This window comes from Sphaerodactylus townsendi, linkage group LG04 (assembly GCF_021028975.2).
Source record: "Sphaerodactylus townsendi isolate TG3544 linkage group LG04, MPM_Stown_v2.3, whole genome shotgun sequence".
Taxonomy (NCBI): domain Eukaryota; kingdom Metazoa; phylum Chordata; class Lepidosauria; order Squamata; family Sphaerodactylidae; genus Sphaerodactylus; species Sphaerodactylus townsendi.
In genome coordinates, this window is record NC_059428.1 from 87,821,100 (window position 1) to 87,848,786 (window position 27,687).

Here is a 27,687-nt window from a genome sequence, read left to right on the forward strand (position 1 = left end):
GTGCAGAACTGATCTCAGCTCTCTCCCACTGTCTCCAAAGCTGGCTTGGGCTTCACAGGCCGTGGGGGAGGCAGCAGACAGAGCTGAATGAAGCTGGGCCCTGCATTCAGACCTGCGGCTTGGAATTTTTCAAGTTCAACTTTAAAAGACCCCCCAATTTTCTTTTTTTTTAAAAAACAAGCTGGTATACAGTACAGTGTAAGGGTTCAACTTTTTTTTTTGCTTTTTCAATTTTTTTTAGGTTTTTTACAATTAAGCAAAAATACTAGGAAAATGATGCACATCCTTAAATAGAACTGTCTATGCACTCTAACAAATTACATTAAAAATTCATTAAAATCATTTTGAAATACAGACAGCAAACTGACACAACAAGACAAGGCTTGGAGTTCCTTTCTAATACAAAATAAACAATAAAAATAAATAATAAAAAGGCGAACTTTACACTGAATTTATTTAAACTATACAACCCATGTGTGAAGGTGTGAAAATGAAGAACTTTGTATTTATATAGATACTACGACAGATCTCATTTTCAAATTGGAGTGATGTAGATGTGGTTCACTGGCTAAAATATGACACTCTGATTCACCTGACATTCCCAAGCTGAACTGATAATCTAATTCTGTCACGAAACAAAAAGCCAATCAAACCAACACTGGCCGAGATCATCCCTCTTGTCACCCGATGACTGTGTGCTTAGTCACAAGCACTATCACCTTTACCACTGGCTGAGGTAAGTCAACAAAGTTATCCACAGACAAGTGCCTGAGACAGATACAGCACAGCCTCCTTGTGTCTCAGATACCTGTTTTTTTGCAGAACTCCACAGCTGAAAAAGGCTGTAACGGCAGCAGCTGCAACCAGGAGATAGAGAAGCTAGCAATGATGACAAAATTGTTGGATTGCTATCGTTGTTCAAGTTTGTTTACAAAGGTGGGCTCAGAACACTATGAATCTTGTTTTTATTCAACTCTAGCCTGGCTGACATTGTGTCTGCTACATGCTAAAACAACGGCCTTCTATGTTTTCCATTCTTAAAACATGAGAGCCACTTTTATTTACCACAATATCTGCCTTTTCCCCTCCTTTTATTTTTTTGCCAGCTCTGAAAAGAGAATGGTGCTAGTACTACTGAAGTACAATTCCTTCAATAGGATGACTGACGACTGATATATTAAAACATAATTTTCTTCATCCACGCTTCCTAATTTCTTAGTAAGATCTGAGTCACCAAAAGCTCTTTACCAAGTTAATGTAAGGCTTCAAAGAAAAGGTTTCTGCAAACCAATTATGGCTACAACATATGAATATAAGAAAAGAAGACTTATCAGTTCTGCCCATTATTACCCTCTTGGATAGGTTTGGGCAGTAGTTTTTTTGTCCAGACCCTGGAGAACTACCATATCTGATAATTTCACTTTCTCACTTGAGAAGTTAAGCACTACTGTTAGCTTGATTTGGAGCAAGTATTTAAAGTTCTTCAAAGCCCACAGAACATACAGATAGTTACAACACTATAGCAGAAAATGTATGAGATTAAATAATAGTATTGACAGGTTAGAGAGTCAGCATGGTATAGTTAAGAGCAGTGGATTCTGTTCTGGAAAACCGGGTTTAACTCCCCACTCCTCCATATGAAGCTGGGTGACCTTGGGCCAGTTACACTCCTCCCAGAACCCTCTCAGCCCGCGCAAAAAAAGGACAGCCCACGCAAACCACCTTCAAATGTATCTTGCCTTGAAAACCCTACAAGGTCACCATAAGTCAGCTGTTACTTTATGGCCATCACCCCATTGACAGGTTACACTGCAAGATCATTCCTATCTCTCAAAAATTCCCAAAGATTACATAAATTATCTGATGCTGCCCAATTCATGTTACAGAAGACCATTTCACATACAAATTTAGCTTATACAGGTTCGTAACTGTCTCCACAATCCCCAGTTGGTTAAGTGATTGTCTAGTGTTAAAACTGGATAGTACAAATCACAACACTGATCTAGTTTCATGACCATCTTGTGTGGAATAATCAGTAGTAAGTATGCATGGTATAAGCAAAGTAAACTACTAAATACATAAATAATACTACAGAAGCACAAGAAAGGGAACTGCAAGATGGCAGACAATGATTGTGAATAAATGAAGCTGCAAAGGAAGAATAGATTCCTGGTTTATTGATAAGAGGTATAAAGTTTTCATATCAGAAGAAAAGAATAGGAAACTGTAAAACCAATGCCATACCTCATGGAGCTTCTCAAGATCTTCATAAGATAGCTCCTGGCCACATGAACATCGTTTTCAGATGGCATTTCCGATGTTACAATATCCACCACCAAATTCATCTTCCTGACCAGCCAAGCAAGCAGAGGAACAGAACAAACCAGCAGTTCTTAGACTTCGCTATGCTGAGCTCCCACCAAAAGTCAGAAAGAAAGAGTGATATACGAATTCCCCATCTACAGACAAGATTACCAAAGCAGAAGGCAGAAAACTGTCAATTTTTAAGGAAAGCTAGGGTAACTTAACGCTAACAGAAGAAAAAGAATAAATTACCATAGCATACTGGGAAGGACTGATATATCGAACACTGATATATCAAACACGTAAGATTTGAGTTTGAGAATAACATATTGGAGAATTCTCTATCACTGCTCTAATTTCTCCCTGTGGAGTCTCTGACAATCAATCAAATATAAAATATTAAACATAAACCAAAAGAGATATCAGGCCTCCTTTGCTTCTGTCTATGGATATATCAGACTATTTTTTTAAAATTTTTAAAATAATACATAGAGACAAAATACATTCCATTTTTCAATCACAGTATTATGTGGAGGAAGACTGGCTTGGTTTTACTGCATACAACGAATATGACTGTTGATCACTACAAAGAACACAAATGTGGCTTTTAAAAAAATAGGTTGTAAACATTATGACTGTGATAATTATTTCTTGTTCTTCACATTTTAGTTACCTTAATAGATAAAAGCTATACATAAATAAACCCAAAATTTCCTGGTACACACAGAAAAGGTCTGAAAAGAGACAAAAATAAGAAGTTAAAAATGTCAGTGCAGGATGGAAATATTCTGCAAGCAGGCAAAGTTGTTAATATCTAGTAGTTCTCATGCCAATAAAAGGTTGATGATGATGATGAATATCTAGTAGTACTCAGCTCTATTAACTGTGAGTGACAAAAGAAGATCATTGGATTCTACAAAACCTCTGTCATTAGTGGAAAGAGCAATAACACAGCCTAAACAAAGCCTACTATTCCCAACAGAGCAAATAGAGTTGCTGTTCAATCCCTAGACTGTTCAATAACGAACCGTATGATTTCCTATATTGAAAACAGCTTCAGGATTAAGCATTTAGAGTTCCATTGACAGGACTAAGGATTAAGCACCAAAACTACTCCATCATACCCCCTTTTCATGCCCCCTTCTATGTCACATAACACCACCCCTCAGTACCAGTTCCCAAGGGGGAAACAGCACCCCTCCAGTTTAATGGTAAGGAGATGGCATGGCCTCCACTAGATCAAAACAATCCACACTCCCCAATGCTCTGAACTGCAAAAGCCAACAGGTGTCTAATGAACAGATTAACTTGTGCCTGAAAGTGAAACCTAGAAGGAAGCAAGAGTAAGCAGTCCCAGAGAGAGGATCCCACATCCCGGACAGGAGACATGAGAGGATTGGGCGAAAACAGGCCAAGTCCTGACAGTTGCTAGCAAGGAAAAGGTAAGAATTGAAATGGCAGGATGCAATCAAAAACATTTTCATGCACATTCTACACTGAGCAGACTGAAACACCCACACCTCACAGAAAGGGGTTTATTTTGGCTAAAGTTTTTAATGTGAAATCAGCTTTGTTAATGTTAAATAAATAAAAATATGACAAATGGAGAAGAAAGCTAAAACTGTAGCAATATCTTTAAACTGTAGAAATACCTTAAAACTGTAAAAATACCTTCAAATGACTATAATGGGTTTTTATACAGATCAAATGCATGCAAATTGACCCTTTTCTCAAAACTTGCAGCTTAAAGTTGAAAGCCCTACAAGTTCAACTACCTGGAGAAAGACTTGTGTTTTTCTCACCAACAGTATTTGAATGTTTACAAATGGCCCTTTGAAACAAAAGTTCTTCCTTGAGCAAAGGATTCTGAATTGCCAAAAAAAAAGAGAGAGTAACAATTATGAATTCAGTGGGATACAAACTGTTCACCCAAAAGATGTGTTAACCAGTAAAGCATCAAAGTGGAAACCTAAACAGATTTTCACAATAGGGGAGAGTTTACAAATGAACACAATTGTGCATACTTTTCTTAGATATGGCAGAATATAAACAGCCCAAAATGTTTTATTTACATTATTTAATGGGCTCTTTGGTTACTTTTGTTGTTTCTGGCCCGCAAGCTCTTTTAATATTTGTAGAATTTGTAATTAAAGCTGCATTTTTGAACAAGATGTCACAGCAGACAATGATGTGTATTGGTTGGCCTATTCCAAAAAACCTAATGCACTTTTCAGACACTATTAAGTAATAATATTTATGTTATTTATAGTCTGTCTCCATAAGACCCTTGGCCACAATTAAGGGAGCAATTTTAAGAGTATTTAATTTTTACACACAGATGTATTTATTATATATACCCATTGGGAATGAGACTTAATTTTATCCTCTTTGCTTACAATAAAACTTGGCCACTATTAAATCTCAAACCACAGCTGACAGTCACTTTTTTGCTAGATTGCTGTTTTTTCAGTGGAATTTACTAATCTTGCAGTTGACATTTACTTTCTAGCAGAGCAATAAGGTAATATACTAGACATTAACTTATCAATGGGAAATCTGATAAAATTAGAAAACCAAGAGTTGATAAATGTTACAATAAAGGAATATTCAGCAACTTTTCTTTTCATTAATGAAACTTAATAATAGCTGCTGCTTGTTATTAGCATTTGAAGTGAAATTCCTCCCTCTACTGGCCATTTCAAAAATTATTTTCACAGACTCTTGAGAGACAAGGGTAAGAAAATTAAAACACTTTAAACAAATAGCAGTTATTTGAATAATTAATAGATGGCATTCCAAAAATTAGTACATACATATACACATGATCACATAACACACTACAGCCACAAGATGAATAAATTCTAGTTAAGCCAGATATAGCATCCCGGCTTAAAAAATACTGCTACACAAGAGAAGATGCCATTCATAGGCACAACCTGGTCTGGTTAACTGTCGCCAATGGCACCAATTTTGTGCTTTAGAGTAACCAAACAAGGTAAGTACGATACTAGCAAAACACTCAACAGCCTGGGTGTGATTCTGGATGCCTTTCTTTCAATGGGGGCACAGGTCACAGATGTAGCCAGAGTAATATTTGGCATCCTTCATATCTTGCTGTGACCCAGCCACAGTGATCCACACAGTAGTCACCTTCAGACTGGACTACTGCAACTTGCTCAGTGCATGGCTACCCTTGACACTTCTCCAGAAAGAAGGAATGGGATCTCACAGAGGCCACATATACAACTGGTGCTCTGCCTGCTGCATTGGCTCCAGGTTGAATGCCAGATCAGGTTTTGGTAATGCCTTAAATAGTCTAGGACAATTGTACTTGTGAGACCACCAGTCACAATACATTCCTTAAACACTGATATGCTCAACTGGTAACAACTTGCTGGAGATTCCTGACCTTAGAAGCATCTGGCTATCCTTAACCAGAGTTACAGCATTTTTGGTGCCGGCCTGGTAGAGCTCTCTGTCAGATGATACTTAAGCCTGTGGGACTTGGGTTAATTCCACAAGGCCCGTAAGACTGAGATATTCCAACAGTCCTATGGTTAAGGAAATCTTAGCTGGCCTCATTACCCATCTAACCCATTCTTATTTACTTCTTATTCCCTATCTTTTCCTTGCCCTGAAGACCCTTTCATTTGTTCCTTTTCCCTTTCTTTTCTCTGCCTCTTCAATTGGTCTTCTGTTGCTGCTACAGGTTTTTAAGAACACTATTATTATTATTATTATTATTATTATTATTATTATTATTATTATTATTATTATTATTATTATTAATTCAATTTAATAGATCACCCTACCCCCGAAGGGCTCAAGTAGGTTTAGCGAACAATTAAACACTTAAATACATCATATAGTTTCAATTAAAACTATAAATAAATTAAACATTAAAACACTAGCAGCAGTAATCTTCCAGTTAAAATAAGTAGGTGATGTCCGGCGTTAACCCCCCAGGAGGGGACTGGCCGATATTCAATCAGCAGATGACATATGGAGCTGTAAAGAGCAACAAAGAGGGGTGGACTCAGCGGCCAGTCTCACCAAAGGCCCGGTGGGACAGCTCGGTTTTACAGGCCCTGCAGAACTCCCTGAGGCCCACAGAGCCCTAACAGATGGAGGAAGGCAGGGGCCAGGGCCGTAAAAGCCCTGGCCCGGGTAGAGGCCCACCGCATCGTGGAGGGACAAGGGACCACCAGTAAATTCGCCTCTGCCGAACAGAGAGGTCGACTCGGGACATATGGGGTAAGGCAGTCCTGCAGGTATGAGGGCCCCAAGCCATAAAGGGCCTTAAATTTTAATACAAACTGATGGTTTTAACTATATGTAATATATGATTTTAAAATGGTTGAATTTGGTTGTTAACTGCCCTGAATCTGACCTGAGTCAGGAAATGGTGGTAAGAAATAAGAATAAATAAATAAAATAAATTACCTCGCTCTGTTTTAAATACTGATGTCCCTGTAGGTAGGAAAATTCTCTGAAGCTGGAGACAATGCATAAAGAACGCTGGGCCAACAAAGTTGCCAAACATTTTGCCTTTCAGCCCAAAGAATTAAATGTAAACTAAATTTAACTAATTTAATTTTTAAAAATTAGAATTAAAATTATTTTTGCCTGACAATGAATGCAATTGCTGTGGCTTAACAAGGCTTACTAACGGCTCGATGAAATGTATCACAGGTCAGTCCAAAAATATTTCTAGTCTGAACTATTTCCCTTGAAATACATTAATTCCTCTGTAATATAAATCTGTATTTATGTTCAGAAGCAGACATAACATGTAATTAATGCTTAGGTGACAGACAGGATTATGTTATGACATCTCCTCCTCCTCTGATAAATTCCACATTGATAGATCTTTTGCAGGCTACATTCATATTATCACGTCATACAGCTGGGTGGGTGAACTGGTGGGCCCTGGCTCTGCTGCCCAGGTTACTGTGTGCAGCACCAGCCTAGGCAGGTGGGGCAGGATGGGGAAATGGCTGTGGTCCATAGATATTCCATCACCCTCACCAGATGACCCTCTTGCCAGCATAGAGAGTTTGTTCTTGGTGCTTATCTAGAGAGACAAGTTGGGTCTGCTGCTAGTCCACTGCTCATCCTGCTGCCCAGTTGTCTCTGTGCCTGCACTGGCAGAAACAGTCTCAGAGGTGGTGTTGGAAGCTCCCTGTACAGTGGTTCTGAGAGATTTCAGTCTCTGCATTGCAGATGCCTCCAGATTGAGGATTCCACCATAGCAATCATGGAGCTGTCTCAGTTTGTTTCTGTCTTAACAGATTCAGCTGGACACACTCCCAACCTAGTCTTTGTGGTGGAAGGGTTGGAGGTGATCTGTTAGTTTGGGGATGAGCTTCACTTCATGCTTGGCTTTCTCCCTGGTGAAGACTGAACCTTCTTACCCCTACTTCTCACAACAGGACTTTTTACCAGTGAGGTATTGGGAAGCCAGCGTGGTGCAGTGGTTAAAGGCAGGTGGACTCTAATCTGGAAAAATGAGTTTGATTCCCCACTCCTCCACCTGAGTGGCAAGAGGCTTATTTGGTAAACCAGATGTGTTCCCACACTCCAACATTCCTGCTGAGTGACCTTGGGCTAGTCACAGTTCTTCGGATCTCTCCCAGCCCCACCTACCTCACCAGGTGTCTGTTGTGGGGAGAGGAAGGGAAAGGAGTTTGTAAGCCATCTTGAGTCTCCTTACAGGAGAGAGAAAGGTGGGATATAAATCCGAACTCTTCTTCTTCTTCTGAATCAAATTTCTTTATTCACATTAAAATAAACATCTAGCGTACACATGGTCTAGTAACCTACAATAAAGGGACTGATTAAAATAAAAATATAGGTAAACTCTATGGGTCTTCCCAACTTGATTTTATTTCTGGAGAAGGATCTATCTAATCAGGATATATCAATTCCCAACCTATTCTGTTTTTCAGCTAGTTCTAGGGAAAAAAACACAAATGTTAGCATGTGTCAACAAAAGTACTAGCCAAAGGTTTTAACACATTTAACTACTAAACACTATCACAATATGCAACAAAACAGTTCTTAGTTAGGGCAGCCCACTTTTCTTGATGGATGCAAGCAGGGAACAAACAAGCATTTAATTCAATGAAACTCAGCTGCAAACAATTATTTTAACTAATTTAATGGTGGACACTTGATCTGCAACTGCTCAGAGTTTCTTTCCTTCTTTGCTTAATTGAGTGCAAGGGCAAAATGCAGTCAAGCTGTTACTGGTCTCCGAGGTGCTTTTAACAGCAATGGAGCTATAGCCTTACTGCACAATGTCTTTATATGGTAATAAAACACCTTGACAGATGGGTAGCCTACTGGTGCCTCATGTTTGTCTTCATGTGATACAGAAAAAGAGATTCAAGGCAGTGTTCAGCAGGCATGACATTTTAGCAATTTCATGAGTGGAAGAATATGCCAGTGTTTTTATAGTCAGGAAGTTTTTCTTCCTATAAACTGAATTCAACCTGTCATTCAAATGGTTTAAATCTACGCTGTCTCTTGAAGCTTTTTTTTAGAAAATGAAGATGCAGACTCCCCTTGGCAATTCTCTCTCAGATTCTACCTACATTATTTGGAATACAAAGCAAGATGACAAGAGTTACAAGAGTTTTTGAGCCTCCCGTGAGGGTTATATTTGAACAGGGTACTAACTTTAAAAAAAAAATCCCACAAGTATTAATATCACAGGCCTGTACTCTCTTCTCAAGCTTTGATTAAATAATTATTTTTTTCCAGAAAAGCATGGTATAGACATACAATGAGGATTTTGGTTTATTTCAGTTACTCTAAGTCTAAAATTTCTAATGCTGTGAACAAAATAATCAGAACACTTTGCTCCAGTCATTTGCAAGGCCAGAACTGAAGTGAATTGTTTCTCTTCCAGCAATGCTAATGTGGTCAGGGACTGGCACCACACATTAAACTGAAGGAGGTGGCGGGGGCAGACAAGTGATTTCAACATACAAAAATGAATGTGTGAAGCAACCGGGAAGAAAGTTGTGGCTTGAATTACGGGAAAGCAATACTTGAACAGCCAGTTCAAATTAAGGGAAATATTCATGTAAACAGGCATACAAAAACCCTGTACCCAGAATATAGAACGGAAAAATGCAGATCGGTAAAGGCTCAAAAGGAAGAACAACAAAAACTCTGTCATCCATTGTGCCACAGACAACAACTGTAATACTTCGAGATCCAGTAGTATCACTTGAGATCCAATGATCTTTCAGAACAGGAGACAATTGTAATATTTAAAATTTTAAAAAGCTTTTATTGCTATTAAAACAAAATACAAACTAGTATAATATCAGAAAATAAAATCTGTTAAAACAAATGCTTGATTGGAGTGGCAGCCATTCCCTTCCAGCTACTAGTGTGTGTACAGTGATAACCAGAAAAGGTTACTGTTAAAAATGTGGTGGTTACTGATAGCAGGTATGGCATGCCATTCTCCTGTTCATGGCACAATGGGTATCCCACACACCTTGGCCACAATGCCACTATTGCAGTTATCATGAAGAAAGAGGGAGGACCAATGACCAAAATGAAACTCAGCTGATTACTGTGTGCATGCATATGCATGAGACTAATGGCTTATGCACACTGCAGTGCACATGAGGCAGATAAATGGCAGCGGAGGCAGATAAAGGTAGGACCTATAATTTGGAGTCTACCCATACGGTCTCAATTGTTTTCCCTAAATGTCCGATGGACAGCAGGTACTTCAAGGTCTGTGCACATGCACAGCTTTCCTACTGCTCTCAAATCTTCCACTGCCGCACAAATCTTCAAATTAGTGCATCTGAGCTTGTATGAACCAGTCATTCTACAGAAAACTTATAATCTTTTCCTATTAAGTATATCAATCTGTAATATTCAAGTGAAAAGTATGTCTCACAACTTGATTTTGGTCTCACTAGAAGCAAAGACCTACTTAGCCTCACTCATAAAGAACAATGATGATTGATGCTTGGGTTCATAGAAAGAATATATTAACAGCAACTATCCGTTTACACATTCCTAATTCACAACAATACCAGGGTACTTTTGTAATAACACAAAACCATGAAGCACCATAGTATATGGTAAAGTATGATGAATGCAAATGTATGTGTATTTCTGAGAATGATTATACCTGGAGGCCATGTCTATTATGACTTCCCAGCACAGATATGCGATGGGTGGATGCAATGAAACAGGTGTGTGAAATCACATTTTCTTTACACCAAAACATGGAATAGACTATGTTCTAGCATAAAAGGGAATTGTAGTAATAGCAGTTAGAGAGCAACATTACTAATACCTAGTCCTGACTTTATCATAAACAAGTTTAACACCAATTATAATTATTTATATTTTTTCAAGTTATTATCACAACTTGCTCTTTGCTGTTCAATGCTGTAGTGATTTCTCACAGCTGTAGATTTTTAGATATAAAATAAAGGGAGAGACAGCCTTTCTTTTTTTTAAAAAAACCCTTTAATTCAAATTGTATTAGTAATGCAGAAATTAGCTGTAACCTCCCGCTAGCTCCCAAGCTTTGTTTTGTTCTAATCCCCCTGAGTCATTGTATAACACTTAGACTCTACAACACTCCTTGTAACCATACAAAAACACTCCTTTCTTGAATGACTTTCTATCAAGATAGCAGGAAGATTCGGGAACTTTGGCACTGTGATTTCATAACATTAAATGAATAGCAGCAAATATCCTAGAAAGCTAACCATGGCGAGCTTCTTCTGAATTCACTGTGCTTCAAAGTGCTTGTTCTCTTTGCCACAAGAGCTACGGTTTGATGAGAAGCATAAAATAATAAAATAAAAATAAATTCTTGCAAGCGAGAAAGGCTCTACACTTCTGATTTGATTTGTTTGGCAGGAAATATCTGGTGTAGCAGCAGACATTATATAGAAGGCATTTAAAAAAAAACAACAGAAAGGACAACTCCCCTGTAATACAAAACAGATTTAGGAATACATATCACCTGCTCAGAAAATATTGCAACATTTGTAATAGTTTTCTCTCTATGGAAAACATTTAAATGTATTCCTTTAGCTCTTATTTCCCACAATAAAAACTTCTGTCCATATCACAGCTACAGATACATACCTTCCATCAATACCAAGATCAGCCCATCTAAGGTTGCTTAAATGAAAACAGATGCCATGTTATGGAAATTTCCCTGAATGTGCTTACAAATATGAAAGGCTCTGGCTAAGGATTTAGCAGGGTTCTCTCAAACATCTGTGCTCATCATCATTGCTGCCTTGCCTTGTCAATGGACTATTCCAAAAGAGATCAAGTTGGAGGGGAGCAGGTGTATAGAACTGTAATGCTTAATTAAACAGCAGTCAGTTTAAAAACAAAAGAGATGGAGAAAATCAGATGTGTATAATTTTCATAAGTTTGAACAATGATGGCAAATAGTGCAGTGATACCAAACTTTGTTTTGCATGGTAGCAAAAAGAGGCTGCAACCCGGCAAAAGAGAGACAAAGTCCCTGCAGCTATCTAAACTCAGAATGCCCCCTCCTGTTTAATCTGTGTGAACCCTGCAAGTTAGCTTAGAGGATATTATTAGACGCACACAGAAATCTTATGGGCACACTGATGTAAAGGCGGAGCAATGATATTGCTTCTGCTGAGCAAGCACTTTATTCTTCCAGCATTCAGTCAATTAAACTGGCAGGACTGGAAAACAGGATTTATGTTCAGTGGGACTCACACACTGTTCGCAGTTCACAGTATGTGCAAAATAACCATTGGAAACTTACCATGAAGGGTCCTTCTCCTCTGAGCACAGAAGGACATCTTATGTGTGACTCCCACCAATCAGCCAGAAAGGCAGGACCAAACTTCAACTCCCTGTTTCCAGTGGATAGTCACCTTGTCCTTCTCAGGTAATTCAAAACAGAAGTGTTTTGACAAATGGTTTTCAACTATGCCATAAAAAGTCAAGAACAACTTTTAAGAAATAGGACCCAACAGGTCAACAGGTATAAGGAATAGGAAAGGTGGAGATTGAAAGAGCAGGGAAATTACTTAATCAGTTGCCTTGATGATGGCTTGGGATAGCAAGATGGCTTCCTATGATTGGAAGAGAAGGATCCTTCATGGAAAGTTTCCAGTGGTTGTTCTCCCTCTAAGTCAAAGGACATTTTCTGGGACCTCCTAGAGCAGTATCCCTATTAGTTGGATGGCTCATTGTCATATTTGACTTCTACATGTTCAAGAACTCTCCTTCCAAGGCATGTCATCTACTGAGGTAAAGGTATCAAAACTGATTTATTTACAGTCATTTGCCAATAATAAACTCTGAATAAAACCACCCAAGTTCCAGAATAATAAAAGGGAAGACATTCAATGGAAACAATAAAAATATTAACTTATAAAATATAGAAAAATAAAAATAATATATAGTTGATCAATAAAGCTTAAAGGTAAAACTATTTAAATCCAAAAACATTTCTTAAAAGATAACAATATTTAGTTTTACATGCAATGTGACCAAGCTAGCTATGAGTTTTAATTACACTGGCACAGAAATTTGCCACATGCCTTGAAATATTTGAATTTTTATTGGCTAACAGTTTTTTCTAAACGAATCTTGTCCAAACAAGCTTGAGATTTGTCAAGGAAGGGGAGAAGCAATAAATGTATTGTATAATGTTATGTTGAATAGATTTGGATATCAATGAATGTGTTACCACCCTGCAAATTTCGTCCATTTAAGTACTCTTAATTAAGGCTTGTTGGTAGAGAGCCAGCATGGTGTACTGGCTAAGCACAGGTGCACCCTAATCTGGAGAACCGGGTTTGATTCCCCGCTCTGCCACTTGAGCTTTAGAGCCTTATCTGGTGAACCAGATTGCCTTGTGCACTCCAACACATGCCAGCTGGGTGTCCTTGGGCTAGTCACAATTCTTCGGAGTTCTCTCAGCCCCACCTCACAGGGTATTTGTTGTGGGGAGGGGAGGGCAAGGAGACTGTAAGCCCCTTTGAGTCTCCTTAAGGGAGAGAAAGAGGGGATATACAACTCTTCCTCTTCTTCTAGCTGCACTCCAGACAGAATGTGCTGTAATACTCACTGGAGGTATTAGTTTTTGAGCTCTATATGTCTCCATGATGCATTCCTTCAAGCACTTACTGATGGTGGAAGCCATAACCTTGGTTCCTGTATTTAGAGGAGAAATGGAAATAAAAACAGCTGCCATCTTTCTGACATGTTGTGTCTTTTTTAACAGCCCTTCCAACATCCAGAGTATGCCAGGTTCTTGCCTTAGGATGCTTTGGATTAGGCCAAAAAGATGGTAAGTATATTTCCTATTGTCTTGAGAAACGGGTGATCTGTCCAAACGACCATTTTGCCCTTGTGAAAGACACAGACAGATGGACCCATTAATAGTGCTCTGAGTTCCGAAACTCGCCTGGCCAGTGTTACTGCCACAAGAAAAATGGTTTTCATTCTTGCCTCAATGATATTTCTCTAATCAGCTCAAATGGCAGCCTGGTTAGTTCCAATAATAGAGTGTTAGGTTCCAAGTTAGAACTCCGTGATCTTGAGGCTTGCTCAAGTGCGAAGCCCTATTTAAATATCTGCATATATGTGAATGCTTCAAAGTTAGCCAGTCATCAATTTTTGGATTCACCATAGAAACAGCAGGCAAGGGTGATGGCATGAAATGTGGTAGCAATATCAGCCATTTTCCTCAGTCTATTTGAGGGAGAGAAACCTCAAAAACATCATCTTCCTATGAGGGAAATAAGTGCCTGCTGACGAGTGGAAGAGGTATCCTCGGACAACAGAGAAGCTGAGAACTGGCACGGAAATGGAATCGACAGTGGGCGACAAAAACCACATATGGTTGGGGGAGTGGGAACTCCAATGTGAAACTCTCAGACTCCTGTGATGAACACTCTGGTGGGGAGAAGCTGGACAACCCAGAACCAATGGATCTCAGCATTGAGGAGATGGAGATTGGCACCAAGAAAAGACATTCAATTGATAAACCAAGTGTCAGATTGAGGTGATGGTGTCAGGCCTCAGAATTTAGGTAAGAACAGCAATCGATGTTGAGAAGACACCTCCAGTGGGCAAATCATGGAATTCGACTGTGGATGCAATGGCAATGAGTTTCCATTGTTGGAAAACCAGTAACTTGGATTGAGAGATACTTTCAACCTTTGGGGCCTTTTTTCACAGTGGGCTCCAAACCAGCCCTTGTACATAGGAAAGCCATCAGAAGACTACCCAGACAGAATCATAGGGACTGAAGACACCGGAGGTCCCCTTTAAAGATTTTGTAGAGAGTATCCACCAAAGTGAGAAATTTGTAGAGTGAGAAATTTTCATTTCTGATTAAATACAGTCCATTTAAAATCAACATTATTACTCTATTAATTTGGCACAACATTTGAACTAAAAGCATCATCACATGGGTTAGCAGACAGCAACTGGATTGTGATTTCAGAAGTAAGACTTACAGTCCATCTAAGTACAATGCAGCTATTACAACTATAAGGTCTTTTCACAAGGGACATTGACCTTTGGCAAAACACTTATACTTTATTAAGTCCATGTGGGGTCGACTATATGATGGTAATGATTTCTGTGACTTAATTATCCGCCGTGTAGGATTGCTTTGAATAAGAAGGAAATATAATATTTTAATAAGTATTTTCCCTGTTGACAGTAAAGGAATGGGACAGCAACAAAGACAATAGGGAGAATTTTTTAAAATCTCAGAAAATATAATTTTGCAAATTCCACTGGTAAACTCATTACCCTTTCATTGGGTAAAAATTACTTGTAAATTACAGTTTATATTCTGCTTTGCAAAACAAAATCACAAGATGGAACACATAAAGATATTAAGATTGATGTATTTGAGAAGTATGAAGATGATTTTGGAGTCATCAATTTGACACCAGTATGTAGTTAATAGCAAAAAATATTATTTGCTTCTCATGCGTAACACGTCACTTGGCAACTTTGTGTGCTTTACAAAGAACAGAAATATTTTAATATTAAACAAATACAGAAAATGTTTGCTGGGAGAAAGTGCAAAATGGATAAACCAAAAGCAAATGTGGATATGAAACCTATAATCATCATTATTATTTGAGGGGTAATTCCAGTGAACAAAAATTGCAGCATGAAAATAATCTTCAGATAGAGAAGTTTTTACAATAACTAGTTATTTTGGATCCCATTTTTGGTTTGAACTCAACAGACAGTTTCCACAGATGGAAAGTCAGTGAAATCTCATGTTACCCAAATTAATATTTGTGCAAGGGAATATGACATATTAACAGCCTAATCCGGGGGTGGGAGGGAGGAGTGAATCCCTCTCTAGAGCCAGCACAGGTATACGGTGGAAAATTTGCCGTTTCTGGGGCAATTGTCCCGGCAGAGGGGCAAATCTGCCAGCACCCAGCTGCTGAGGGACTCTGGGACCCCTGGCTGCAGTGCCCAGCTCTGTGGTTGGCACTCCTAGGCTGCATCGGCAAAACACAGGACATGATAGAATCATTTGCAGGAATGGAACTGATCTTAGTCTGTTTAGTCTGCCCATTCAGTCCCCTTATGCCAGCAGAGTGGGTCTCAGAGAATCATGGCGTATCTCCACTTTCTGCTATGGGGGAGTCTTGAGGTTAGTTTTTTCTTTGATTTTTGGCCTTCCTACCCCACACAAGTCTCCTCTACCCATGCAAGGCCAGGCATGCATTACTTGGACAATTTATATTGGAGTCTTCTGCCTAAGGAGCAGCAGTGGCATAGTGGTTAAGAGCGGGTGCACTCTAATCTGGAGAACCGGGTTTGATTCCCCGCTCTGCCACTTGAGCTGTGGAGGCTTATCTGGGAAATTAGATTAGCCTGTGTACTCCAACATATGCCAGCTAGGTGACCTTGGGGGAGTCACAGTTGTTCGAAGCTCTCTCAGCCCCACCCATCTCACAGGGTGTTTGTTGTGGGGGAGGGGGAGGAAAAGGAGTTTGTAAGCCCCTTTGAGTCTCCAAACAGGAGATAAAGGGGGGTATAAATCCAAACTCTTCTTCTCTTCTATGTATAACAGGGTCCCAAATTTGGATCAGCACTTCAAAAGAATGAGGGGAAAATAGCTCTTAGATAAGTAAAATATTTAGTCTACCAAGATACAGAATGGGAAAATGGAATGGGAATAATAGCAAAAGAAGACAGTAAAACAGTTACGCACCATAAATTTATTTATTTATTAGATTTAATACCCTACTCTCCCCTAGAGAAGTGCTATCAGAATGACTCACAATACATGCATATCAATAAAATTCCACATAAATATGTCATCTAAAATCCCTGGTGAGGAGGAAATAAACACTGTACCCCACTGTACACTGTACCCCATTTCAGGGTACATTTTGACCAGCAACAGGGAGAAAGTTTTTAAAAAACTGCACTGTGTGTGAAGATCTTTCCATCCATTGGATCCAATGCTCTGATGACAAACATAAGAGAAAAGTGAACATAATATGTCTGTATAGTGCTTCAAATTCGGCAAGGTACCTCAAAAGGTATTCTTCCTCTTTCCAGTAATTCCAACTCATAGTTTGGCTAGCATGCCTAACCATAAATTATGAATTAGTGGATATAACAAAAATAGTAATACTAACAAAAGCAGATGTTATCTATTTAGCATTTACCAGCCATTTTTTTCTTCAACACTAAGCTCAAGCAGTACAACACTTTGAACTATCAGACAAAAAGATAATAAAGGGAACTGACTGAGATCCGCAAAGTATTTCAACATGGGTCCCAGAATTGAGAAATCCACTCTCAGAACAATGGCTACAAACATGTTTCTTACAATTGTGTCTGTTAGCTTTGCATATAATTTTTTTCATTGTCTGAATTCCTTTTTCAAAGCTAATTTGCTTCAGTTACCCAAGTACACCCTCTGTATTAGATGCCAATACTCTCTGTATTGGAGGCCAATATGGGGTCAAATGTCCCCAGGCAGCAGACGTTTAGTCATGTGGGGGGTGGAAGATCACCCCCCCCCCCACACACACACACACACACCCTCCTTGTCCCGGCCCGGCCTCAAGGCAACAAAGAATAACGGCCCGGCCTTAAGGCAATAAAGAATAACAGAGGAACCTCCAGAGCCGGTAACTCGCAGCCATATATGGAATAGCTACCAGGCAGGATCAGAGAGATTCTGCGGCTTGACCTGCCGGGGCGCCACACTGGAAGCCCCCATCCCTGCGCAGACAGTGTGTCCATTATGACACTGCACCATTACGCGGAGTAATGCTCAGGGCTTTCTCATCCAGAGAGAATCCAGGACTAAAACTCCATCTGCTGGGCCTCCATCTGAGTCGCACACCCGCCGGGCTTCCCATCGGCCATGGACTCTGCTCGACACTTGGTCTGCCACTGGAGACGGGTGGGGGAATTCGCTGAAAAGCGGCCCCAAGGCGGAAAGGCACTGAGGCCCAGTGCAGCTGCCTTTGTTCTCGCTGCAGCAGTTGTGGTGATCACAGCCGCTTTGCTCCTGCCTGCCTTCGCCTTCCCTGAGTGACTTAAAGGGGCAACAGCCGCAGCTGACAGGAGGCTCCAGCTTGGGCAGAGCAGGAGCAGTCCTCCCTAGACCCCAGTCTGGCAGGCCAGGAAGGGAATGGCCCCCAAGCATGTGCAGAGTGCTTTGAAGCATTAACTCAGTGGTTCTCAACCTGTGGGTCGCAACCCCTTTGGGGGTCGAACAACTCTTTCACAGGGGTCACCTAAGACTCTCTGTATCAGTGTTCTCCATCTGTAAAATGGATAAATGTTAGGGTTGGGGGTCACCACAAAATGAGGAACTGTATTAAAGGGTCGCGGCATTAGGAAGGTTGAGAACCACAGCATTAACTGATCATTCAGAGCCATGCTTCATGCAGACTGGCATCTCTGAGTCTAGAGAGAGTTTCAGAGGGTAGCCATGATAGTCTGTAGTAGAACAGATGGATGTGAGTCCAACATGTGCAACTGGACTCAAATCTGAGTATAGAGAGTGACTCTGTGTCAGTCACCAGAGGGATCACTTTGAATAAGGGAAGAATTGGCGGGCTGCTTGAATGGATTTATAAGCAGGTGGTGGGGTGGCCACCCATAAGGGGGGAGCAGAAAACTCAGATTTTGCACCGGGCTACATTTTCTGTAGATATGCCTCTGATTGGAGAAACACTGAATGCCATGAATACAAACAGAAAAAGATAAAGCCATTAGAAATATACAATAATGCATACAAATATGTCTTTCCATAAAAGACATATGCTGTTATATGGTCTTTTTGGAGCATATCCCATGAGGCTCAGTTTCCAAAAACAACCACAGTTGTAAGGCAGCAACAATTTATTTCTCAAGACCCACATAACTTTCAAAAATAATAACAGTAGCAACAATTGTAGTTAACAATACAGATGATGTTCTTTTAGAATAAAATTGTCCACAGGGGAATTCTAAAATTGCTCAGAGCATTCTAAATACATCCACAGTTATGTGCATAAAAATACAACATACTACCTAACTTTGGCTCAAGACTATAACAGATGAAAAAAGCATATTCTTCACAGTTGTTGAGAATTCTGTCACCCATCTGAAACATGGAATTATGTCTAAGCAGAAATATTGTGTTTACTACTGTGGAAACTTAATGGCAAATTAGGCTCGTAAGATGCGCAAGAACATAGAACCAACCAAGCTACACTTGATTTTAGATTTATATAGTACCTGTATAACACAACCAGCAACTGTACTGGTTCTTAATTAACGTGGAGCTTGCAACTTCTTAACTCTGTATTACCATTGCTGTAGTTGTAGCACAATCCCGTCACCCACAGCTTTTCAAGACCCAGTAAGTCAGAATAATATAGCACATACGGGAAAGTATCCTTTAGTGTTTTCTGAAAGACTGATGTTCAGGAAGCAAGGTGGACTGAAAAGAGGTAAGTGGGAATGACACAAGTGGAGTTCTATTTATGTATCTTTGGATCCAGCCCACTACAACCAAGGAACAGCTGGAAGCAACCTGTATTATGGTGCAGTATATAGAAGACCTCTAGTTAATAGCAGCTGTCTGGGTCAGATGCCTTTGCTACGTGCAAGTTCTAGTGCAGAAACCCTGTATTAGCCTCAGAACCCATTTCCAGATTTCTTTCCATTTCTTCCAAGACTGGAGCAGAATTGCCAAGTTTTTGCTTACAGATGTTCTGGGCAATGCCTTGTTTTAGGAAATTTTCTGCGAGGCCTTGTATTCTTCAGATACATCTCTGGTATAATTATGTAACACTTATAACAGCAGGAAATATATTTATTTTTTCTTTCAACAGAATGGAATGCAACTGGAGTTTATTAAAATTAGTAGAATTAACAACATTATTTCAGAAGAACTATAAAGCACACATAAGGGGGAAAAAAATCTCTCTACAAGCACCTTTTACTCATGCCCGTAGGTTCTAAACCAATGCTATGTTTTTTTCCTAAAAAATAAAACACGTTAGGAAGGAAAGGAAAGGAAGAGACAGATCTGATTTTTATAACCAGCAATACTCAACTATATTTAGTATCTCAACCACAGCCCTAATTCACAACATTGATCGTGATTCACATAATCTTACCTTTTCACTACAAGCTTCAACATCTTGTGTGAACCTTTCACCAGACAGATCGCCTCTTGCCTAAACCCAGACAGACCGATGTCGTTGATGCTGACGATTTCATCACCAGCCAGCAACTTGTCCACAGCTGCAGCTTTGCTGCCTTCTTCAATCTATGAAGCAGAAATAAATAAGGAAAAGGGCAGCTTAGAAGGTCCAAGTGGCTATTTATTTGTTTATTTCTTCAAACAAATACTGAAATGAATCTGGATAACCTCTAAACAGCTCTGAAGCACTGGGCAATGATCTATGAAAAAATGTAAACAAAGTTAATGAAAAGCTGCCCTGATAACATGAATATTGTGAGTAAAAGCCTCTAAAGTCTTTAAAAATACAAAAAGGATTTATACCCCACTTTTCTTCTCTAATGAGAACCCAAAACAGATCACATCATTCTCCTCTATTTTCCCCTCATAACAACCACCCTGCGATGTAGGTTACACTGAGAGTAACATCCGAGGATATCCAGTAAGCTTCCAGGGCAAAGTGGCAATACAAACCAGGGGTCTCCCAGATTCAGTCTGACCATAAACCTTATGCTGCTGCATGCTGCTTTATTAAGGCCTCACAAAATACCTTGACTCTCTTATCACAGCCTCAGTATGCGTAGCTGCAAGGGCTAGGCAAAACTGGCAGGCTATCATTTCAGAAATCAAACCTTTAAAGACTTTCGGACAGTGTTGGTTTAAGAGACCTTCTCCTAGGATTTCAAAGAATGTTAATTGTTACCCCTGAAATTACTTATTTTTTTCCAATTGGAAATGTATTGGCCACAGAGCAGAGAAAAACTAGATTCAATAGAAACATGTAATAAATCTATTATCTTCCTTGCATTCGTTGTTTTCTGTGGAGATTTCTTTAGAGATTGCTTTTGTAATTAAGTGGATTGTATTTTTATCTGCTATTGCAGTCTTTCTTAAAAACTAATGTTCCTCTAAAACAGCCTTTTTATCCCTTTCCTTTTCTGTTTTGTTTTTGATTTCACTGTGTCACCCATATTTATTAATTCCATGAGGAAGGAAAAAGTGCTCTTTGTTTCCTGCAGTTTTAGCTATTCCTTCCAGTTGTGCTCAGAATTGTTTTTGTTGCCTGTAATCAGTTTCTTTGGGAAGTGAGTGCTATGTGGAATGTACCTTCCCCTCCCCCTCAAGTGAGACACTAACAGTGGGTAACTGAATGTTCTCCTGCGGGCATATACTCATACCCTCTGCCATGTTAGATGACTGTTTATAAGTACACACTTTACTCAAGAGGAGTGAGGGAAAAACATTTTATTTTCTATTGCCAAACACCATCATGAAAGCTGCTGCCACACTTCTTTAGGGGCACTGAAAGGAAAACATATCTCAGAAGAAGGAAAATATTTTCCTGCATCTTAGTATTTACTAAAAACACACACTGGAAGAAGGAAAAAGTGGGAAGGCAGCCAGGTCATAACAGAAACTGTTTTTGATTTATGCAGGTAACAGAGCATGGAGTTTCTGTTTAGGAAACTTGCTGGTTACAGGCAAACTAACAACGTTAATTTGTTGGGGGGGGGGGGGAGAATCAATCACAGAGAAATCAGTTTCTTCCAAATTCTTTTAGCTGTTCCTTCAGAACTTCCTATAATGCCTCTCAGTTCTCTAGACAGACAGAACTTATGAAACTCATCAGACTTGAACTACAGTTCACACATATGGCCTTTGCTTCTGTGAGCAGGAACACTGAAGAACACCTAAAGGAGATCAGAAGCTGTTCACAGTGGCATCCACATCTTAAATTTGCTTCTACGTGCATCTTTCAGAGGGGTGTGTGTGTGAGTGAGTGAGTGAGAGAGAGAGAGAGAGAGAGAGAGAGAGAGAGAGAGAGAGAGAGAGAGAGAGAGAGAGAGAGAGAGAGACTTGGCATATACAGATACAAACATACATACACAGGGCTAAAAATCTGAATTATGGCTGTCTTTGAGAACTAAACAGTACTGGAATTGGAAAAGGTTTAATCTCTACTCTAGCAGTATTAAATCTAAGATCAAATCTCTTTCCATGTTCTCCAGATGGCCAGAGCACACCATCATACTCCACAAACATTACTGATCTTAAAATTAGAAAACTAATGATGCTTTCCCTTAATAGAAGAGGAGGAGGAGGAGGAGGAGTTTGGATTTATATCCCCCCTTTCTCTCCTATAGGAGACTCAAAGGGGTTTACAATCTCCTTTCCTTTCCCCCCTCACAACAAACACCCTGTGAGGTGGGTGGTCCTGAGAGCCACCCACCCAAGGTCACCACAGCTCAAGTGGCAGAGCGGTCTTTCCTCTTGTGCCCTAAATAGTATTTGATGATTTAGTATTTAATGATAGTGGAATTAATCATTTGGCAACCTATTTTAAATATGGTGTAATTACTGAGTGTAATTATAATGTAGTCTGTTCTCCAACCCATTTGGCATTCGTGATTTGGTTTCACTTTTTTCCCATACACAGTACATGGTCCACTAGCAACATACACTAAACCTACTCAGGTTAAAGGGAAAGGATCATCCCCCAGAACTCTGTCCCAACTTTCTCATCTTTAATAGCACAGAAGTTCTTCCTTCTGTTAAAACGAAGTCTATTTCCATATTTTGTAATTATTGCATTCTCTCCTGACCTCAGAGGACAGGCTCTACAATGGTTTTTACTTTCTCTGTTTGTGTATATATGTGTATGTGTGTGGGTGTGTGTGTGTGTGTGTAATTGTGTGTGTGTAATTGTGTGTGTGTAATTGACAGCTATTTCCCCTAATATTGTTTTACAAGCTACTTATACTGAGTGTCTTTAGTGCATCCTCAGGATTGGCCTTCTATATATCGTATTTGCCTCCCTGGAAAGCTTGTTCATTTTAAAAGGTGCTATTGGACTTGATTCTTGCTGTTCCACTGCAGACCAACATGGCATGAAACTTTCTTCATAGGGTAAACAATATACCTTGTTTACTTTAGATTTAACCATTTCCCCAATCATAAATCCATAGTAAAATAAACACCACTGTTCTGGGAAACACTGCCACTTACCAATATTAAAAAGAAAACCTACAGCGCAACTATTACCGCTCAATAGCTTGTCCCTGATATACAGGAAAGTCAAGCATGGTCAAATTTCAACTTCATATACAGACCAACTATGCATGAGCAGTATGAGCAGTGTTCTGGAGAAGGACCACACACAGAGTCAGTAGACAAAAAGAATGGGTTGCTGGAAGCAATGTTGAGTTCAAAGATTATTTCCTTTCATCATTGCCTGACAACATGTAACAGTTGCTCTTGGATGCAGAAAACCCTTTAAACATCCACTTGACCATGGCTATACTGAAGCCCGGTTCACAAGTTACAGAGAATGCATGTACAATCCATTTCATTTCAATTCATTTTTCTTGAGACATATGTTGAATGCTTCCTCATGTTACATTCAAGGCATGTACGCCTGATTTTATAGAAACACCAAATGTATCCAGGCATTAATCCACAGTTTCATTAGTCCCCACTTTCATTAATAAGATAAAAGCAGATATGTACACACAAGATGTATGTGTGTTCACATGTGAACAGGGTTTGAGAGATTTCTGGACACAGGATCACTACCGATCCTAATTTCTAATTTTGTTTAATGTGAACAGATATACAAGTCAAAGGCCTATAGGTAAGACAAATTAACATCAGCTTACTTTCATAAAATACCAATCAGAATGGTGAACAAGTTAGTCTCATAGTAACTGCTACTAACCCTTTACCAATAAATAAAACTAGTGGATATAACATTTGACCAAGTGCCAAAATACTCTCAATTTTAAAACTCATTCTTTTACATAAAACTGGCAAATTATACACTTCCTTTGTTAAAAAAATATTTTGTTTCTCAAAGTCACTGTGTTAAACCCCATTTTCATCACATGCTGAACTCAATCTATTAAATGTTGTAGCTAGAGTAGGTATCAAGACGCAAAAGTTAACATTACAACTTAGTATAAGTGAAATTTTCATTAGTCTTAAAGTTTATATGGGATGCAGTGTGGCTTAAAAACTTCATCCATGGCATGCTGCACAGCACTAAATATTTTATTTGGTCAAAGTAAAAAGCTGTTCCACATAAAAGGGAGACTAGTTTAATACAAAAGTGGTAGCACAGCACATTCCAAGAATAGTTACAGACCTATTTTCTAGGGCTGATAACACACAACGGACTAGGGTAAAGGGGATCATGTCTGCAGATTTAAAGAGATGACGGTTGACAGATATACAGAAGTATCCAAAAAAACAGAGAGAGAAAAAGATAGAGAAAGCCATTAGCTTATCAGCTTTCATTGGGTAAACCCAAATCCCAGCATTCTTCTATAGGCACCTGTATAAACAACGAGGGGGCTGGGTGCGAAAGAGCAACGTCACAGACTATCTGTTTTCACAAAGCCTTTGTATCAGGTTCTTGTCCTTGGAGATTTTACTTTTTGTTTCTTTTAATTATACAGGAAAAAATAGTTTTCATTATCATCAGTTCTTTGTTATCAGCTATGACCTCACATAAAACAAAACAGAATCTTTCAGAGCCAAAAATAGAAGTAGGACATCTGATCTGGATATTTTTTTAAATATGCAAAATCATTTGATAGTCACAAAATACATCTATATTATTATTCAGTAGTTGCTTGAATGAGTAACGCGCAGTTTAATGCTCGCTTAATTTACACTGAAGGCCCACCTCTGCCAAGGTTCACAGCACAGATTAAGCATAACCATCTTGTTACCTTTCTAGAGACTTTTTTTTGTAATAGAGTGATGCAGCAGGACTTTAACATTCTGGCTGAGGCTAGCAACAGACTGCATTGCCAGCATATTTGTCACACCTGAGCGCGATGAGCCTCTCGCTAGAGGGGAAGGACATCATGGCAGCTGACTGCCTGGTAGCTGAAACTCTGGCAGACCCTATAGTTCCTGGTGCCCATGACTCCCAGAGACCATCAAATGAGACACAACCAGCTGGGCTCCCAAATCGGAAGTCCAGGTGGCCCATGAGAAGAAGTAAAAGGTAAAGGGCTGCTAAGGAAACTACTGAAAGGAGCTGCCTGTCACCAGGATTACCACAGGAGCTCCAAATCATAATTACCAGAGCTAAAGTACTATACACCCCTGTGCCCATCCAAAAAGAGACATCAAAGAACTCAAAAAAGTCCACTGAGATATTTTATTCCTTTCCTCTTTGGAAACTGACCCCATATCTCATACTACATCAGAATATCCTGTAAAAGGCCCTGTTGATCTTAAAAACAGTATTTGAGCTGTGATTTCTGAAGAAGCAAACCTGCTGCTTGAGAAAGGAGACTGTACAATCAAGTTGCAACTGACTAATGGTAACATTAGGATTACTGGGTTTTTAAGGCAACAGAGGAGCAGAGGCAGTTTGCCATTGTAGCCCCTGTCTTCCTTGGTGATATTCCATCCATGTACTGGCCATGGTCAACCCTGCTTAATTCCCAAGCTCTAATGAGACAGAGCTAAGTTGAGCTATCTTGCCTGCTGCTTGAGAAAGACAAGCACAAAAATCCCTTGGCCACACTCACCTCTCACAGAGTTTGTTGAATTTCAGTCCATTAATTAGAATTAGCCCTAGACCAGATGCTATACATCCCAAGCAGAACTCACTGGCAATAAAATCTAGAATTAAACTTGGGTTAGCTACCTAGAAGTCTGGAAGGAAGAAGTTATACCCTATTAATTGCAAACAAAACATGTATGAATTGAGCAAAACTACCCACAACGGTTGCTGCTAAGCTTCTTATAATTCCTTTGATGGCCAACATCCAATTTGGTTTCTGAAGCTAGAGATAATGGTGGAGTTTGATAATGAGTTCCTTATAATCCTTTTCTTAAAAATTGGACTCTCTCACTATGAAGTCATTATTTCATTCATAGGTAATAAACAAATATCTGAAGCTGTCTTACTTGGATTCAGAGTAATTCAGTAATGACAGGCCTGTATCAGAGAAATGTGCTTCCCAACACCTAACATCTGAGGTCATTATGATCAAGGCTAATTAAACTTGGAGCCTTCAGCATATAAAGCATGTGATCTACTCTACCATTGAGTCACAGTCACTCCAATGAAGCTATTTCAAGATGACTGACTGTTCTGGGTGCCTCCTCGGTGGCATTAATTAAACCAGGTAGCCTAAGTTGGTAGCTTGGCCTTCATGAGAAACTGTCCTATCTTCCCAATAGCTGTAACTAACTGCAATTTTTTCAAAGCCACTCTTTACAGAAAAATTATCCAATTTCATCTGCAGAGCAGGAATTTATAATCATTACAGTGAGAAAAATACTCCTGTAAATATGATAACAATAGACGCTGGTAAGAGGAGAAAGTTTTCATGGGGGCACAAGTGTTTTTATGAACAGATCATAGAGTTGGAAGAGACCACAAGGGTCATCAAGTCCAACCCCCTACCATGCAGGAACACACAATCAAAGCACTCCTGACATATGATCATCCAGCCTCTGTTTAAAAACCTACAAAGAAGAAGACTCCACCACTCTCCGAGACAATGAATTCCACTGTAGAACAGCCCTGACAGAAAGTTTGTCCTAATGTTTAGGTGAAATCTCTTTTCCTGCAGCTTGAATTCACTGAGATCAGTCACATTCTAGTAGTCAGTCAGAGGCCAGAACATCACATCACAACATAATCAATCAATCTTTATTATTGTCATACACCAGCAAAGACCAGAATATTCTAAAACATAATTCAGTAAGAATGGAACATGTGGTGACAATGCACTCCTAGCCAATTACTGTGCAGAACTCACTACAGCCATGTGTGGCAACTGGCTGGAAGTGAGTCCTGCATGGCAATTGGTTACCTGGGTCGCTCAGGGGTCACCAGTTCTGGAACACCTCTCTGCCCCGCAAGCCACCACAACCAACACAATGCCAACCACCTCCTGCTGTTGGACCCTGGGAGTGGTGGCAGCCAGGAGACGACCACCCCCACCACCCAACTCACTTACCAAAGCCCACAAATCCTAAAAAGTAAGGTGCGGGCAGCGGTTCAACATTCAGGACTGAGCACACTCAGTCCCTCATGCAGTAACATGCTGTTTTTCCCCCTCATCTCACATCCCAAGGTCCCCAGGCCTTGGGAAGCACAGTGGGAGCAGCAATCCTACATGTGGAACTGAGCGCACTTAGTCTCGCATGCAGGGTGGTGCTCTCTCCTCCCCCCCCTCACTTCCTAAGGCCTGCAGACTTTGGGAAGCAAGGTAGAAGCAGCGATCCTACCTCTGGAATTGAGAGCGCTCAGTCCTGCATACAAGATTGTACTCTCTTTCCCCCCTTGCTTCCCAAGGTCCGCAGACCTTGAGAAGCCAGGTAAGGAGAAAGACAGCACAATCCTGCATGCTTTTTTACTGAATAAAGAAATGGAAGCATAAAACAATAGGCTAAAAGCATAAGTATTAAAAAGGGAACAAAAACTTTAAAACAACTATTAAAAGGACTATAAAAAGATACAAAAAAAGGGGATAGGTATAGGGGAACAATAACATTTATAAATAAAAAGCTGTAACTATCACAACACGTGACATGTAGAGAAGGGGAAGTTTCTAGGGTAACAGGCAGCAACCTGAATGGCCCTGCACTAGAAATTCCCAAGCAGTGCTTAAAAAGAATACACA

The 27,687-nt window shown here is 39.7% G+C and overlaps 1 protein-coding gene across 2 annotated transcripts in view; it reads right to left on the reverse strand.

The window, feature by feature from the left end:
- Positions 1-27,687, reverse strand: part of SHROOM2 (shroom family member 2) — a 125,509-nt gene that overhangs the window by 44,176 nt on the left and 53,646 nt on the right. For both annotated transcript variants that reach the window (XM_048493240.1, XM_048493239.1), the window contains exon 2: positions 19,971-20,122. In XM_048493240.1, coding sequence (XP_048349197.1) covers positions 19,971-20,122 — 152 coding nt within the window. The remainder of the gene's footprint in view (positions 1-19,970; positions 20,123-27,687) is intronic.